At 41.7% G+C, this 15,515-nt stretch overlaps 1 protein-coding gene across 3 annotated transcripts in view; it reads right to left on the reverse strand.

Moving 5' to 3' along the window:
- Window positions 1-1,875: 1,875 nt before the first annotated feature.
- Window positions 1,876-15,515, reverse strand: part of phf14 (PHD finger protein 14) — a 78,724-nt gene continuing 65,084 nt past the window's right edge. For all 3 annotated transcript variants that reach the window (XM_041955410.1, XM_041955409.1, XM_041955408.1), the window contains one exon: window positions 1,876-3,200. In XM_041955410.1, the coding sequence (XP_041811344.1) occupies window positions 3,126-3,200 (75 nt within the window). In that variant the 3' untranslated portion in view covers window positions 1,876-3,125. The remainder of the gene's footprint in view (window positions 3,201-15,515) is intronic.

Consider the following 15,515-nt stretch of genomic DNA (forward strand, 5'->3'; position numbering starts at 1 on the left):
CAGTCTCTAAATCCTTTGCAGCCTGTGCCATGTTTGTATCCTGTACTTTTTATGGACATCCTTGACACTCATTTGAGGATTAATGCTATTCTGCATACCGATGGCACTTTTTCCTCATAATTTCCATGGTGAAATGTCATTGTCGTTCTTAAACTCTTTAAGAGGGCACATTATTTATGCCGAGGTTAAAGATGTGAAGTGGCTGAAAGCCAGTGCTTGATTAGCCAGATTTTTAGTTGAAAAACCCTCAACCCAGGATACGTTGCTCTTTATTAAAGGAGGATTCTCTGTAATTTAGTATTGTACTTCCATTAAATCCATGGAGTCCTTAGCATGGGGCAAGCTCTGAAGTCTCTGCATACTACATTTCCCATAATGCAACTGAAAGCATCATTCATTGTTAGTAGTTAAGTTAGCAATGTCTTTCAAACGCCACAGACCTTAACACCCAGTTTACATTGAAAATGTAGAAACTCTGAGCCAAGCATCATTTTGACATCATCAGAGCTTATTTTCTCCTATAAAACATCATAAAACCATTTTCACAGGTAGAGCAGTGCTGAATGTGACAAGTAAACCACATCTTTAAGTCTGTTAAGTTCACCCAAAGTCAATTCACTTTCATGCAGAGATTTCTTTGAATTCAATTTTGGTGAAGTTAAACACACAAACTGCTAAGTATAATCTTGAGAGCTGAAGAGTTTTCAAAACCAGGAATGCCACCCCCCCAGTCCCCCACCCGGCCTCAGATCAGGTGAGGAAGGAGCTCAGGAGGACAAAGATGAGGAAGGCTACTGGCCCTGATGGCATCAGCTCCAGACTGCTCGGGGACTGTGCGGATCAGCTCTGTGGGGTCGTTCTGCATGAGCCTCAGCCCGGAGAGAGTTCCTGTCCTGTGGAAAACTTCCTGTGTGGCTCCAGTGCCAAAGACCGTGCTGGTCAGGAGAGCTGGCTCTGTCCTGGACTGCCCTCTGGACACCACTGAGGATGTAGGTGAGAGGAGGATGTGAGCCAAGCTGACATCGATCATTGACAACCCCTCCCACCCGCTGCATGACACAGTGGGGGGCCCTCAGCAGCTCCTTCAGTAACAGACTGCTGCATCCACCCTGTAAGAAGGAACGCTACTGCAGGTCCTTCATACCAACAGCTGTCAGATTGTTCAGCTCCAGCGTTGCTTAATGTAGCACTGGGTCCATATTCAGACTGTTTTTGCACTGATGTGTGATTTATCATACACAAATTACCTTATGCAATATTACTTTTTCACTCTCTTTAAGTACTCCACCTATGCATATATACTGGTATTCTACATATATATTTATTACTATGCAATAGTGTAAGTGCTGTACTTGTATTATCCAAACCCACCATGTGCAACTACTGTAACATCTGAATTTCCCCAGCTGTGGATTAATAAACTCTTATCTTATCTTAGTGATATTTACCAGTAATTATTTGGCTGTAATTTAATCAACACAAGCAGCTGAAAGTTCTTAACTGTCTATCACTGCTTATGAAATCAGTGTGGCTGTACAAAGGCAAAGCAGCAGAGACAGACTCACATGTTACTGAAGAGCTTGCAGGGTCTTTTTAAAGTTTATCTTTACTTCTGCCTGCATTGTATGAGTTGACTGATGTTGACAAGTAATCATGAGTTTTTCCACTTCATGAGTTGTCACAGTGTGAGAACTGATAAGCATGAAGGTAATCTGAGCTCTATGGTGTTATTCTGGCTTTATATAACAAGTACTGAGTGCTATTGTTGTGTCACTGTAGTCCGACACCCAACAGGCCAAGAAACACTCATGATCAAGAGATTTCAAACATTTCAAATGAGTATCAGCGACAGACAAACACACATTTTTTGCAGTTCAAATTTATTGGCACTTTAAGGGATAACTCCAGATGGACTGTGAGAAGCTGACGGTGCTTTGGCCTGACAGTAGTCTCTGGTCAAATTCATCATGTTTAAACTCACTGATAACGCTCATATAAACCAAATGGAATCATCACTTTCAATGAACTTTACCCGACTTCTAATTTAGGGTCAACTCAGCCATATTTAGAATCAAATTACATATGGAAATCGATTTATATAATTATACTATGAACATTCGCTGCCTCTGTGGCGTCAATTAGTTTTCAGTTGCTAAACTTTGCCCACAAGTGAGTGATGATCCCCAGAGAGCTCAGAGACTCAGTCTGGACCACAGACTACTACCAGGTCATAGAACCATCTGGCTAATAAAAAGAAGAAGAAAAAGAACCCAAAACTAATTCTACTTTACAAAGTATGGAAATACAATCTCTGAGTAAACACAACTCCTAAACATGGAAGATTTTTAGAACAAATCCATCGACGACATAGACTGGCATGTAGCACTTAAAGATACTGTAAATCAAAGATAAAAAAAGTTGTTTTTTCAACACAAAAACCAAACTCCATACTTTACAGAAGTGTTACGTGAGAAAATAAGTAGATATTTAAAATGGGGGAAGTAAGAAGATATGCGTGAAATATAAAAATAAAATCCTCCAGTCAAATGTCGAGTGAAATGCGCTTGGCGGCGGGGGAAAGCACTTCACTGCTGACGTCAGACCGGTGTGAGCGTGCTCGGCGGGGAGGAGGAAGTGTTCTGCGGACTCACACCCACTCTGCTAGTTCACCTTGTAAACAGGACGCTGAGGATCCTCTGTGTGCACACGCTGTCTGATGATCATTAGTGTATGAAAATAGATTACATGGAAAGTGTCATAATACATCAGGGGGCTGGGCGTTAACAGTCAGACATATCTCTGCTGTAGAGGGAGCACAGTGTGCTCCTGTGGCTGGATGCGTTCATGTGCTGCTTCATGAAGGTCTGTCTGAAATCTGTCTGCCCATCAGTCCAGCCCTGCCCATAAAAAGTACAAACTCTACCCTTGAGTCTAAAGATATCACCATTTAAACTGTGTTTTCTAAAATACACCTCTGGCTGCTAAACTATTTGGAGTGGAAGCTAACTGCTGGCTGACTAGGAACTTTGGGAGGCTAGTAGAAAGTTACGTGTGCTATAGTCTGAACAGAAATGCTAAGACTGGAGGTGAAGCCATAGAGCTGTGGTGTGTTTGTGTCCTCTCGCTCAGTTTGGAATCTCCTGCTCTGCTGTTTCCTCTTTAACAGAGCCATCTTCCTCCAGCTGCTCCTCCTCTTCCTCCTGCAAACACATGACACCTCGTTACACATTAACAATGAACAAAGTATGACCTCAACTGACCCTTCATCATTCTAGCTTCATTGATTTTTGCAAATATCTGCTTACCCCTGGTTTTCATAGCACTCGAAGCTAAATGGATATCTGCAACTGCACTGGACTGTAAAATTGTAACGACTCATCATTTTAGCCATGATATCATGACTGCATTCAACAGAACCTGAATCTGGACTCTCCTATGACTGTCAAAGCCTCGCGGGAGCTGTAGATAACCATCAGAGTACGATTCAGACAAATAACAGCTAATAAACAGCTAGCAGGACATCAGTGCTCACTATGACTTCTTCCTGGTGTTGGACAGTTCGAGGCCACTGGAGCACAAGCGTTCATCATGGAGCTGATGAGGGCTGTGACTGCAAGTATGCTGGTGCTGTCCTAATAATGTTTCTATATGGATATTCTACGCACTGTATATGTATATTGATTTAATCAATAATAATAATAAAAATGCTGGACCACAGTACTACGATGCACCCTCACATTAAGTTTCATCAAAGTCAGGCTGATGGTGTTGGATCCATGAATTTTATTTAATAATGAATAATGAACTACTGTTGATTTTACCATTTATTACCATTATTCTGCTCTATGGTTTGTCTGGTTGGTATGTGGTTGGTATGTTATGCAGAGGACAGCACATTCCTCCTTTTGTTAATGACAAAACAGCCCCTGATTGTACATGTTGGTTTAAAGCCAGCAAAGGGAAAGTGACACCCAGAGAGCAGGAGTCATGGTGGGCCGGCCGAGGAGCCAGCTGATTTAGTAAAGCAGACAAAGTGAAAGTGACAGTGGTGGGAGCTGCAGTGGTGATTAAATGACTCTGACAGATACAATTATACCCCCTCCAGAGGTTAATGAACACATCTACACACCAGAATGTGTGATCACTGGGCTCGGATCAGCAGCTCACAACACCTCATGAATCCACATTCCCCCAGCTCGCTGAGAGTGGACATTAGTTAGGCTCTAATTCTCTGTCAATCAGGCACGGTTTCACTGTCGTGCACTCACATCAATGCACAGATAGTCTATCGTAAATATTGTAAACTCTGACTGATCCTGGCACAGTCTGCTGAGTGCCTACATAAAAACGCCGGTACTTCAAAGCTACTTCCAAAAAACAAAACCACACTGTATGTGATTGTTGCCCTGAGAAGCCCGGCCCAAGGGATGCTGCTTTTAAGACTCCAGCATGTCCTGGCTATGTGCTCGCTAATTAAGAAACACGTCTTTGAATAGATGAGTGTCAGAATACATCTTTCAACAACAGATTGTGGGGGGAATTTCACTGGCAGACTCATTTAACATTCAACTCCTGGGCCAAAAAAGCACACTGCTCTTCATATTTTTGAAGACCAGGACTTTCTTTCTTTTAAAAACTACTATTTCCCAAACAATTTGGTCTAATGATTCTTTAGCTTGTAATTTATATCTGGAAAATTATCTCAAATGTATAATATGGCTCTAAATGTTGATGCTAATATGCTCATAATAACAAAGCTAACATGCATGTTTAGCAGTGTTCTCATGTGCCCCATCATAGGTTTGGCACTAAACACTTCACAGGTACTTACTTTACGTTTTAAAATGTAATTTACATTACTCAGGAACAGTTATTAGAATTCCTCCTCAGGGGGAAAGAAATTTACTAGACAATCAAGTAGTTTTGCCACCTCTAGAGACATGCTGGTAGCATGACTAAAAACATATGAACACTCTCCAGTGAGCCCACTCTGACAGTGTCTTATCAATGCTTGTATAACTCCATGTAAGAACCAAACTTTGGATGAAAAAGTGTGAAACGTTTGCACAGAACAAACGTATGTCGAGCCTAACTGGAAAATGCATAATTCCACATGTTCCAGTTAGTTTCCTGTCGACGACACTGGTCAGCAGTAGAACCTCTGAGCTCTAGCGGTGATGACCATATTTTCCTTTCCTTAGTTTCACCGACCGGCTGTGTGTGTCATGTAGGTTCATGCTTTTATTTGTTTCCACACATACTAAGTCTTTGTTGTATGTGAACCTCTTCCTGCCATTCACTTCTATCTGACACCGCTTGATGTTATGGATGTGGACTACGCAGACTAACCATGATGTTGTTGCCTGACCCTCGATCTTGCGGTGTATAGAAATGGACACAGGTTCCATTGGTCAAATGTTCATTTCTGACAGCTAAATTTGGTGTGGAAGTATATTAAAGAACATGACGGTGCTCTCTGTAATCATTAGAAATAAATAGGGTGTCATGGTTGCCATAGCAGCTTCATGGCAGCTCACTGCCTGCTCTGAAGTCTGTGGAGGAGCATGACTGAGACGCTGGCACGGCTGATAAAACTGACTGATTTTAGCTAATTGAACATATATTGGTGGTCATTATGACAACTCATAACCACACTAACTACCATTATGTTTACAGAAAACAACTTTGAGCTTTGAGTAATTATGGGAAACGTTTTACTTGACTACAGGGGGCTGCGGCCCCCACAGGACTCCTTTTCCTCTGCTAATGAACTGTGATGAACAAACTGTGGATGACATTCATTAGAAATTTCCTTCTTTTCCTTAGTAAAAAATCATGTTGGCCTTGCCTGTCGTTTGATATTAAAAGTGTGAGTGTCAGATAACCTGGGATGAGGATGAGCTGAACTCATGTATTTCCTGCATCTTGGTGTAAATAAATCAGAGTGGAGGATGTGCGGAGCTATTTGTAGCAGTTGTTAAGGCGTGTGTAGAAACAGTAAATTAAGGTTAGGGTTAATGCAAAGGACGGCCCATGTATCATCTCTTTACTAACAGGAACCTTGTCGGTGCCTCTACAGCAGGCCTGATATGCAGTCTCCCCTGGAGAAAAATGTGCTACTTTTTCCTGAACTCTGGACACGTTCTGGTGCCGGTCCATAGGGCTGATATAAATCTAGCTGTGGGTTGACACCTCATGAACTCCGCCATCGTATACATTCATGCCATCCACCAAATCTCCCTGACAAGCCTGCCAATTTTCCAATTACCTGTGGCGCCATCCGTTATCGGAGGGCCAGTCAGCTCTTAAATGGGAAACAAGAGGGGAGGAGGGGCCAGCGCATGCTAACTATGTCATAAAGCCAGAGCTGTGCCTCCCGAGCCTCCTCCGCCACTGATTTAGTGCGCGTCCCTGGGGAGAGGGGTGACACCAGTCCTCCTGGCCTCTAAGGGCCTTCACAGGATTTCTCATGTGCTCTTTATCCTCCCCACTCCAACACCTCAGCCACCTATCACTCCTGTCCCTGCCTGAGGGAAAGCAGATGGGTGTCAGCGCTTCACAACTTCACTGTTGCTGCCATTATCCTGCTGTCTGACTGCCTACAGATCCTCCTCCTTCCAGTCTGGGTAGGAGGGCAGAAGCGGGGAGAGACACGGCCCAGCCTTCATCTGTTTTCATCTTGCTTTGAATTTTGGAGAAATGCTGTGCTAGAAGTGATACTACAGCTGAAAATTGGCTTCCGTTATGGCCCACTCCTCATTTATCTGCCCTCATAGTCAGGCTTATGGAGTGAGTCTACAGAAATTGCCTGTGCAGCGTGCAATTTAAAGTGTCAGAGAGATGGAGAAGACGAGCTGTTAATCATATTTGAAATGCACCAATCACCTGGGGAGTCTCTGACGAGTTGTTTGGGGAGGGGTGTAATTCCTGTTAGAGACAGTGCGGAGAAGTCAGTCATTATACAGTAATTCTGTAAAGCAGCTCCTTCATGTGTCAGAGCATTATTGAGCTGTGCTGCAATTAAAAGATGATCTAAACCTTTTTGAGAATGAAAACCTTGTTTAGAGCTGCATTCATCGACTTTTTGGCCCAACTTATTGTGACATATTATCTTGCCTTGAATTTTGATGTGGCGAGCATTTTAGCAAACGATTCCCTATTAATCCATCCGACAGACAGAGAGCAACACTGGAGTGTTTGTGTATGAATATACTTGATGAATATAAGTCTAATATTCACTCTCATTTTTGCTCTGCTTTGGTCTCCACCAATCCTGAGAAACTACATGCTCCTGTAGCTTCACCAGCTGTTTGCTGTTCTGGGTACTGTTCAGAGGGTTTCTTAGCGATGTCTTGGTCTAAAGAGTTCCTTCTTTTCTGCTTCTCTGCATGGAATGACTGTCCCAGTGTTTCTGGTGTGTTAACGAATTTCAACAAATCAAAAACCTCACACACACACATGTTTTGCGCTGTGCAGGAGCTGCCCGGTGATCTGCCGTGAATCAGCCATACAAGATAAACCAGTGTGTGTTTGTCTCAATTTACTGACCCTGTAATACCTCCAGATATGACTGAAATGTACCATCCAGACCCATAAAGAGCTGGACGAGCCTCGTAAAGCTGGACCCAAAATGCTCGGCCCTCAATAATAAGTTTCACTGCAGCAACAATAATGTTCTTCTAGCGAGGAGGAGGAAGACAAAAACATCCCACGTACTGTATACGTAAACCTAAACTAGTATTGGGGTATATCAGAGATACCGATGACAAATATTCCACTAGCCAACCTTGTCAGACACAAAGGACGATGTACTCAAACAGCCTCGACTGCTGGAAACAAATATATGGCTGTGACATGTCGTAGCAACTATACAAGTCCTATTCAGAAGTGTGTAATTATCAATAATACAATACAGTAAACATGCAACCAACCAAACTGCATCACATCCATCACATCAGTGGTGGACGACATACACAAGATCCTGTTTTCGTCAACTTACTCTACTTTCTATAATATATATATATCTATGTTTTGAAGATGTGTGTGATTCTTGCTGTATTAAAATTTGTAGCACGTTTGAGAGCGCAGCTACAGCCGCTGATCCAAAGAAAGAGGACGGAGGGGAAGCAGCGATGTTCCGCCTCCCCCTGGTCTCTCGCTGTGGACTACAGAGGTTGAGGTATGGAGCTGCGTTTTGCATCAGTGGCCCCTGCTAGAGACATTTGCTTTGTGGAGAGCGGAGAGGCAGACGCTCCCCCTCTGACGAGCCTGCAGGAGCTGATGGGCTCTGGCATTGTGGGATATCTCCATCAATTCCCTCTGGGGAGACGAGGGAGAGGGGAGGGGAGGAGGGGCCGGGTTTGTTTTCACCGCTCGCTTTCCATAGGCTGGCAGGCCCTCTGGCACTAACATATACATATATGATAATGAAATGCCACATTTTTCATTCGAGCTGAAGTCCGTGTTTTAAAGGGCAGGAGCAGAGCGCCGAGAGAGGAGGAGAGCTCACACTGAGCCCTAGGTGGCAACAAAGACCAGTGGAGCTGTAACGCTGCTCAGCCTCACACGGCTACCGCTGGCACCGCTAACTTCACCTCCGACACACACACACACACACACACACACACACACACACGATCTGCCAACTACACAACCTTTGCAATCAACCTCATAAACTGGGATTAAATTTACCCTGTGAAGGAATCATAATGTACAACACAGCGTGCACTTTAATAAGCTTCGCCTTCCTTTATCAAGCATATTCAGTCCTCAAAAGAATTAGCAGTTAATTAGTGTGACTGATTTTCTTATCATGTTTTCTGCTTTCGCTGTATTTATTTATGAGTGTGTCTTACACTGCACAATGTGTGTATGCAGAAGGGGCTCTGATTTATAGTGTCCTATCACCTTTGATGGATTCACTGCCCCCACAGCTCAGATAAATGTTCAGTTGCACAGATAATAGCGCAGTCACGCACATTTCTGTGCTCGGCTCCAAACATTAGGAGAATAAGAAAAGAAAATTCGTGTAACTAGCAGGTTTATACCAGTTTGAACTAGGTTTAAAAACTGTCAGTACAGCATGGCTGATTAAAAAAATATGTTTATTTGCTTACGTAATGGTTTAAATGCTCATTGGCAAAAATATCCCCACAGCTAATGCTGGTACAAGCTCAAGCAGTTACATCTGAACTACTAATAACAGGAGTGTAAACTTCACAGCTTTCAACCACATTTGATGGTCTTCCTCAATGAGTCAAAATAATAAGCTATTTTGTAGGATTTTTTACAGAGAATCCCACGTTGTTCACGTATGGGCTACTACAGAAATATGCAATTCCAAAATGTAAAACAAGTAAATAAATATTATGAAATAGTGAAGAGATAAAAATAATAAATTAAACAAAACTGGACTTTTTATTTTGTTGCAGCATTTTTTTTTATTTTAAATGCCATTTTTACTCTACAGTCTTTCTTCATTATTACATTTTTGCCAGCTACACTTTAATTTCATAATTTGTATTTTTCTTTAGGTATTCCCCAAAAATAGGATATTTTAAATACTCTTTGGACAATAAGCCAGTATGTGATTATGTACAGGATTTTAGGTAAGTCCTCAACACAAGTTAAGGCCAAAAATATATCCAAAGTAAGTAAAATAAATTGTATGTCATTCTTATTGATAACTTTTATTAACAACTGGTAAACCTGTAAAATCATTGATTTCATCTTTTTTAAGTGTGAAACTCAATTCCATGCCATCCATTATGTGCATATCCCAGTCATGTATGGAGTATGAACTGCACACTGATCAGCTGCACATGAGCTCATTATGATGTGAATGGACAGTTTATCAGTTAAACACAGGATTAGAGTCAACTGAATACAAACGTGTTTTAAAGCCTCCAGTCCCTCCCATTGCATCAGTAACTCATTCAATACATGAAGCTCAATTAGTTTTCATATGATTATAAATTCATTAAAAAATCATGCCAAATAACATGAAAGCCTGCAGAAATCACACACATTTTCTTCTAGAAATGCATATTTATTTAATATTGGCCATTTTGGGGTTCTGTAAAAAAGTATACAAACTGTGAAGTGTGCATATCACTTTAGGGACTAAATAAAGATTGATTTATGTGTCGCTGTATTCATTTACATTGTATTTTTCCTGTTGCTTTGATGTATGTATTCTCTTTTATTGGCATTATAAAGTCATTATACTGACTCTGATGTTGTACGTGTGCTGTAGATTGTGGGTGTGTGGCCTCTTCTCAGCACCTGACAAGATTTTTGCTTGAGCAAATTCTCCCTTTTTCCTCTGAAAAACAAGACATTGATAAAATGTACTAACAACAACAGCACATTTGGTAGCTAGAAGCACATCCTGGAGTGTGTGTCTGTGTGTCTGAGTGGCTCCATGTGTGCGCTGGCATCTTGTTGCCATTCAAGAGATGACACAATTGCAGTGGGTCATAAACAGCGGCTTCATTAGCCTGTTCAGGCAGTGCGTTACGCGCTACATTTAACCACCTCTGCCCACAGCGCTTCTCCTGCACCTCTGCTCCTCAGCACCCACAAACCAGTCACCGGAGTGCACAATTAAATTTCATGACTGCGCATATTTGCAATTCCCATTTCATTTATTACAAAGGGCATTCTTTAATGTCCATTTTTTTTCTAAGAAACATATTTCCATTTTAGTGAGGCATGACTGATACTGCGGTGAAGTTACCAGGCAACACGTAATTTAATCAGAGGTAAAATTCACAAGCAGGTTTTTCTTTTTATTGCCTCGTCAGATGACTACAGGTGCCTCCTGGAAGAGGATACACAGTCTGGAAAAGGAGAGCTGCTTTCTCTCTGTTTCCAATTTGAAGCATTTAAAATAAAGTAGAGAATCAGAAATAGGTCTGAGCTCTTAGGATTGTGGGAAAAAACTGGTTGTGTATCTTCGCTTTGTTTCTGAACAAGGCTGGGAGCACATATCAAAGAGAAATAAAGCAAGAAATATCTTGTAAAATGAAAACAAAGAGGAATAGACTTCTTACTACATGATGATGGATGTGTTTCACCTGACACAATGATTTTTATGCAGAGTATTTGATGCAGGTTCCTCCCAAATATTGAAGTACAAGTACACAAATGCAAATGACAAGGACTTATCCACAATAAACTCAGGGCATAATTATACTTACTCAACATCACTATAGTGTTTCCTTTACATTGAGTCTTGTGGCGCACCACCAAAGGTTGAAATAATTAATGAATAATAATAAATATAGCTGCAGTTTCGGTGTTCAAGAGAAGGAAACAGCTCAATCACCTTCAGTTAGTTTCAACGGCATCTCGAGCTGTGCAAATATGTGATATATGTGATATGTGATTGTATCAGTATGGAACACCAAAACTGGTGAAATCCTGTTCATCTGGGTTTTTAAGTACAAATGTTTGGTATTTGTGATCCCCTATCATGTAATGCTTCAGTGGGCTTTTTCCCAAACACGGCCTGAAGATATGTACCCAGATTTATGATGATTGGACAAATTGGAGATATGGCCATTTCCCTGTTAAGACTTGCCCTTGGAGAAGTTAACTGGTCAATATCCTGAAAACTAAATAAAATATTAAGTTTCATGCAACTTTGGATTAGCTTGGTCCAATAATGATCCATTTTTTCCATCCACTATTCAGAAAGAGATGTTTAAAATGTGTTTTTTTTTTAATCTATTCATCAGGACAGACTTTTATTGTCCAAGTTGGCTATAGGGTGTGAGGGGCGTGGACTTTCCAAAATTTAATTTTTGGGCATTAATTACAGCGCCACCATCTGGCCAACTGAGCTCATATTTCTCAGGAAGCATCATTTTCAGTTATTGGGCCAGGTTTCATGTTTCTAGCTCTTTCCAGCTCACAGCAGTTTGAGCTGTTGGCATAAATAAATTAATTAAAAAATCTAAAAAATTACAATAAAAATAATAATAAATTGGAACAAACACAATAGGGTTCTGCCCCTTCAGGGCTTCAACCATAATTATAATGATAATAAATAAACCAGTGGCAGATTTTATCAGCTATAGATAATTAACATCAATTTTGTGAGAAAGTTAATGGCAGGCAAAAATAACATTTTCTGTCTGATGAATGTGCTCTCTGCAAGTTTGTGTCTGTCCTCAGCTAAAGATCATTTCTGAGGGAAAAGAAACTGGCCTCACTGAAAATGATTTCATAGAAGAAAGCATGAACATTTCACTAACATGTTGTAGAGCCGTCCTTCCAGTGGGTTGGGGTCTTTATCAACACGAGATGTGTTTTTGAACACATAGGTGCAGTACTTCAGCTAAAGTTCAAACATGGAAACAAAGTTGGTCTTAAGTGAACTTGAGGTTTGTGCATGCCAGCGATTACACCGTGTATTAAATGACAGAAAATCACAAGAAGCCGACATGTCCAGTATTTCAGTCATTAACACATCTATCCAAAGTAGCTGTCCATTCAACTGTGGTTCACAGAGAGAAAGTGAAGTTTCTCATGTATATTTACTGGAGATAACAGTGGTGTCTCTATCCAGACTGCCATTAGAATATAGCATGCTTTCTGCCCACGCAGCAGGAGCCAGGGACTTGTGGGAATGTTATCTTAACGAAGGCTGGTAGTGCTGCTGCTCGGTGTCTGCTACGCTGTTTATGGCCATAAAATACGGACGGGATCTGAAAAGTGGCCTCGTGTACGCTCTCCGCGAAGAGGGTTATTAGAATGAGCTAGATCCAGAGAAATGGACTGCAGGAGCCGCTGGGGATCCCGACAGCAATCACACACTCCTGTTTACTCCACAAATTGGCCCCTGAGAGGGGCATGGGCATCTGTAGCACCTAGTTAAAGTGATTGAGGTGACTTCTCGCCATTGATTTTCTCTTCGTCTTCAGCGTCCCGCCTGGCCACCCTTGACCATGTCCTGTGCTCCCTGCAGGCTACTTTAGCTAGCTGCTCCTGTTTAGCTGCCACGGCTCGCCTTTAAATCACATTAAACTGTGATTAAACTTTGGCCACGTCTAAAAGACAGCCATCCTTGATGAGGTTATCATGCTTTAAGCACCTCATATGCTTTAGTAAAAGCCTCGACTGTTGGGCTTATTGATCGCGCAGTCCTTAGGGCATTAAGATTAAACTTGAATACAGATAAGAGAATGAGAGCAACAAATTCAAATCACACTCAGGGATTTATCTTCATTCCATAAATGCACCAATGATACTGATTAAACCAATCAGACTGCTGATGAAAAGTGCCTCATTGAGAAAATAAAAACAGGCTAAAGGTTAGATTTTTCCACTAAGATAGACACCCAGTGGATGAGAAGCTGGTAAAAACTGCATTTCCTCTGCCTCACTCTAAATACCTGAACATCTGAGGAGTAATGACGCCTATTTTTCTTTCAATTTACCCGATATAGCAAGTCAGCCGAGTGTGACACTTCATTAAGTTAATTAGGCTAACTTAATTACAATCTTTCACAGGTCAAGTGGTGAAGCTTCTGATTGATGGCACAGCTTGTAAAGGTAATCTTCCTCCGACTTGGGAATGACATCAGAACGAACATTAGCTACTGCAAACCATCAAAAATGGTCAAACGTACATTTGCAGCATAAAGACCCTCTCAAGATGCAAACACTGGCCGTATACAGCGAACTCTCATTTATACATAAACAGAGCTGAATGCTCTGAGGTCGTAAAAGAACTTCAAATACAAACTGTTTGCTGAGTAGGAGTAGGCCTGTGGCTGTGGAGGAAGTGAAGAAAATTAAACTTTTACGCACTGTAATTTCAACAGTCGCAATCCTTTTGATGACAACAAGTCTGAGTGCAACTAAAGTAGTGCATCCCACACAAGTTCACAGCTGAGTACTTTAAACACTGCCTGAGCAACTTTAAGAGCTTTTGGCATTTCAAACCTTTTATCCAAGTCTTCTGGTCTGACTCACCGTGGAGCCCAACACGCAAGGCGACGCTGCAAGGGTGTAAATAAAGCCTTAAACAAGCACCCCTTGGCACAGTAACAGGCTTGAATTAAAGGCCATCCGTATATTACAGCAAGACTGTCACTTTATTACTGAAATCAATTCAGCGAGGGCCTGGGGCGACAGCGGGAGGGATGTGGCCTTGGTCAGAGCGAGGTTTATCTAAGCTGAGCAGGCCGAGAGAAACACAGCGTCTATAATGAACTCAAGCCTGTCAAATAAAGCCTTTTATTGCCCCTTTGCACAACAGAAACATGTCTGCAACCCCACCAACGCTCAGCTCCTGCAACGCTGTTAACCAACAGCTCCTCTGTAATGACTGCTGCTCTACAAACATCTCAACAATACAAGCAAATGACATCATCATCAAAAACGCATTTGTAATTAATCAGGACTAACAGACAGTAGCAGAAGCACTGGTGTCTTCGGGTTTGTTTTTCCTTGGCACGAACTACTGTATTAACTTTGTGGTACATTTGTATTTGGTTTGGTCACACAGCCAAAATACAAATGAACTAAGGATCACAAAAAGAATTAAGAAAGTTCTGCAAACCTTCAGTCCCTCTAAGGTAGGCTGAGAGGTTGGTAGTTTCGTACAGTGTGACCACTTGCTAAGTTTGGTTCTACACCTCTGAAACGCCACGCAAACCTCTGACTTGTCCAGTGATTTAAACAGACATGGTGTTGTGCTCATTGACAGCTGTTTGCCCTGGTTGGAGAGACAGTTAGTTTAGTGTAGCCAGACAGAGAATGGAGATGTCGTCGTCCTGCGTACAGCTAGCGACGGAGGAGCATCCAAAAATAGTGACAAATTCCCACAGAAGTGGTGACAAGGTTGGATGACATGGATGTAGTTGTACAGGTCAACAGGCATATTTATTTGATCATTGTGGTAAACACTCAGTCATCTGCTTGTGGAAACCGCCGGGGCCAGCATCTGGTCGTCATTAAGTCATAATCCAAAAATGAAAGAGGTTTATAAATGGTCATAAATGCCAAAAGCCAATTATTCTAGTGTGATTTTCAAATAATCTTTAATAATATCGCTTAAGCATATTTCCAACATTCTGATAACAACCAGACAGACAGAGATGCAGGAACAAAAACATAATCTCCATGGAGGCAGCAACAACCAAATAACTGCCAGTTAAGATGTAGTTCTGTTAGAAAGAGGAATAAAGAGATTCTGTGTTTGTCCGTGCAGCAGCATCACGGCACATCCTGGCTACTCTGAAGTAAATGTTCCGTTTTTGCTTCCTTGTTTGACACCAAATTTCTCTCTCAGTTGTTCTCAGCAGTCCAAAAGTATCTAAAGAAAGAAACATTATGTCAATGAAGCCCGCTTCATGCAGTGATTGGCCAGGCGTTTAAATGTGTGAAAGCAGGGAGGATCTGAACTCCCGTCTCACGCTCTGTCTTTGTTATTCTTCACACAGATACTTCCATCACTTTCCACCAACAACAGCCTAAATGTTTGAGAGGAAAGACTGTCCACA

The sequence above is a fragment of the Chelmon rostratus genome, chromosome 16 (assembly GCF_017976325.1).
Source record: "Chelmon rostratus isolate fCheRos1 chromosome 16, fCheRos1.pri, whole genome shotgun sequence".
Taxonomy (NCBI): Eukaryota; Metazoa; Chordata; class Actinopteri; order Chaetodontiformes; family Chaetodontidae; genus Chelmon; species Chelmon rostratus.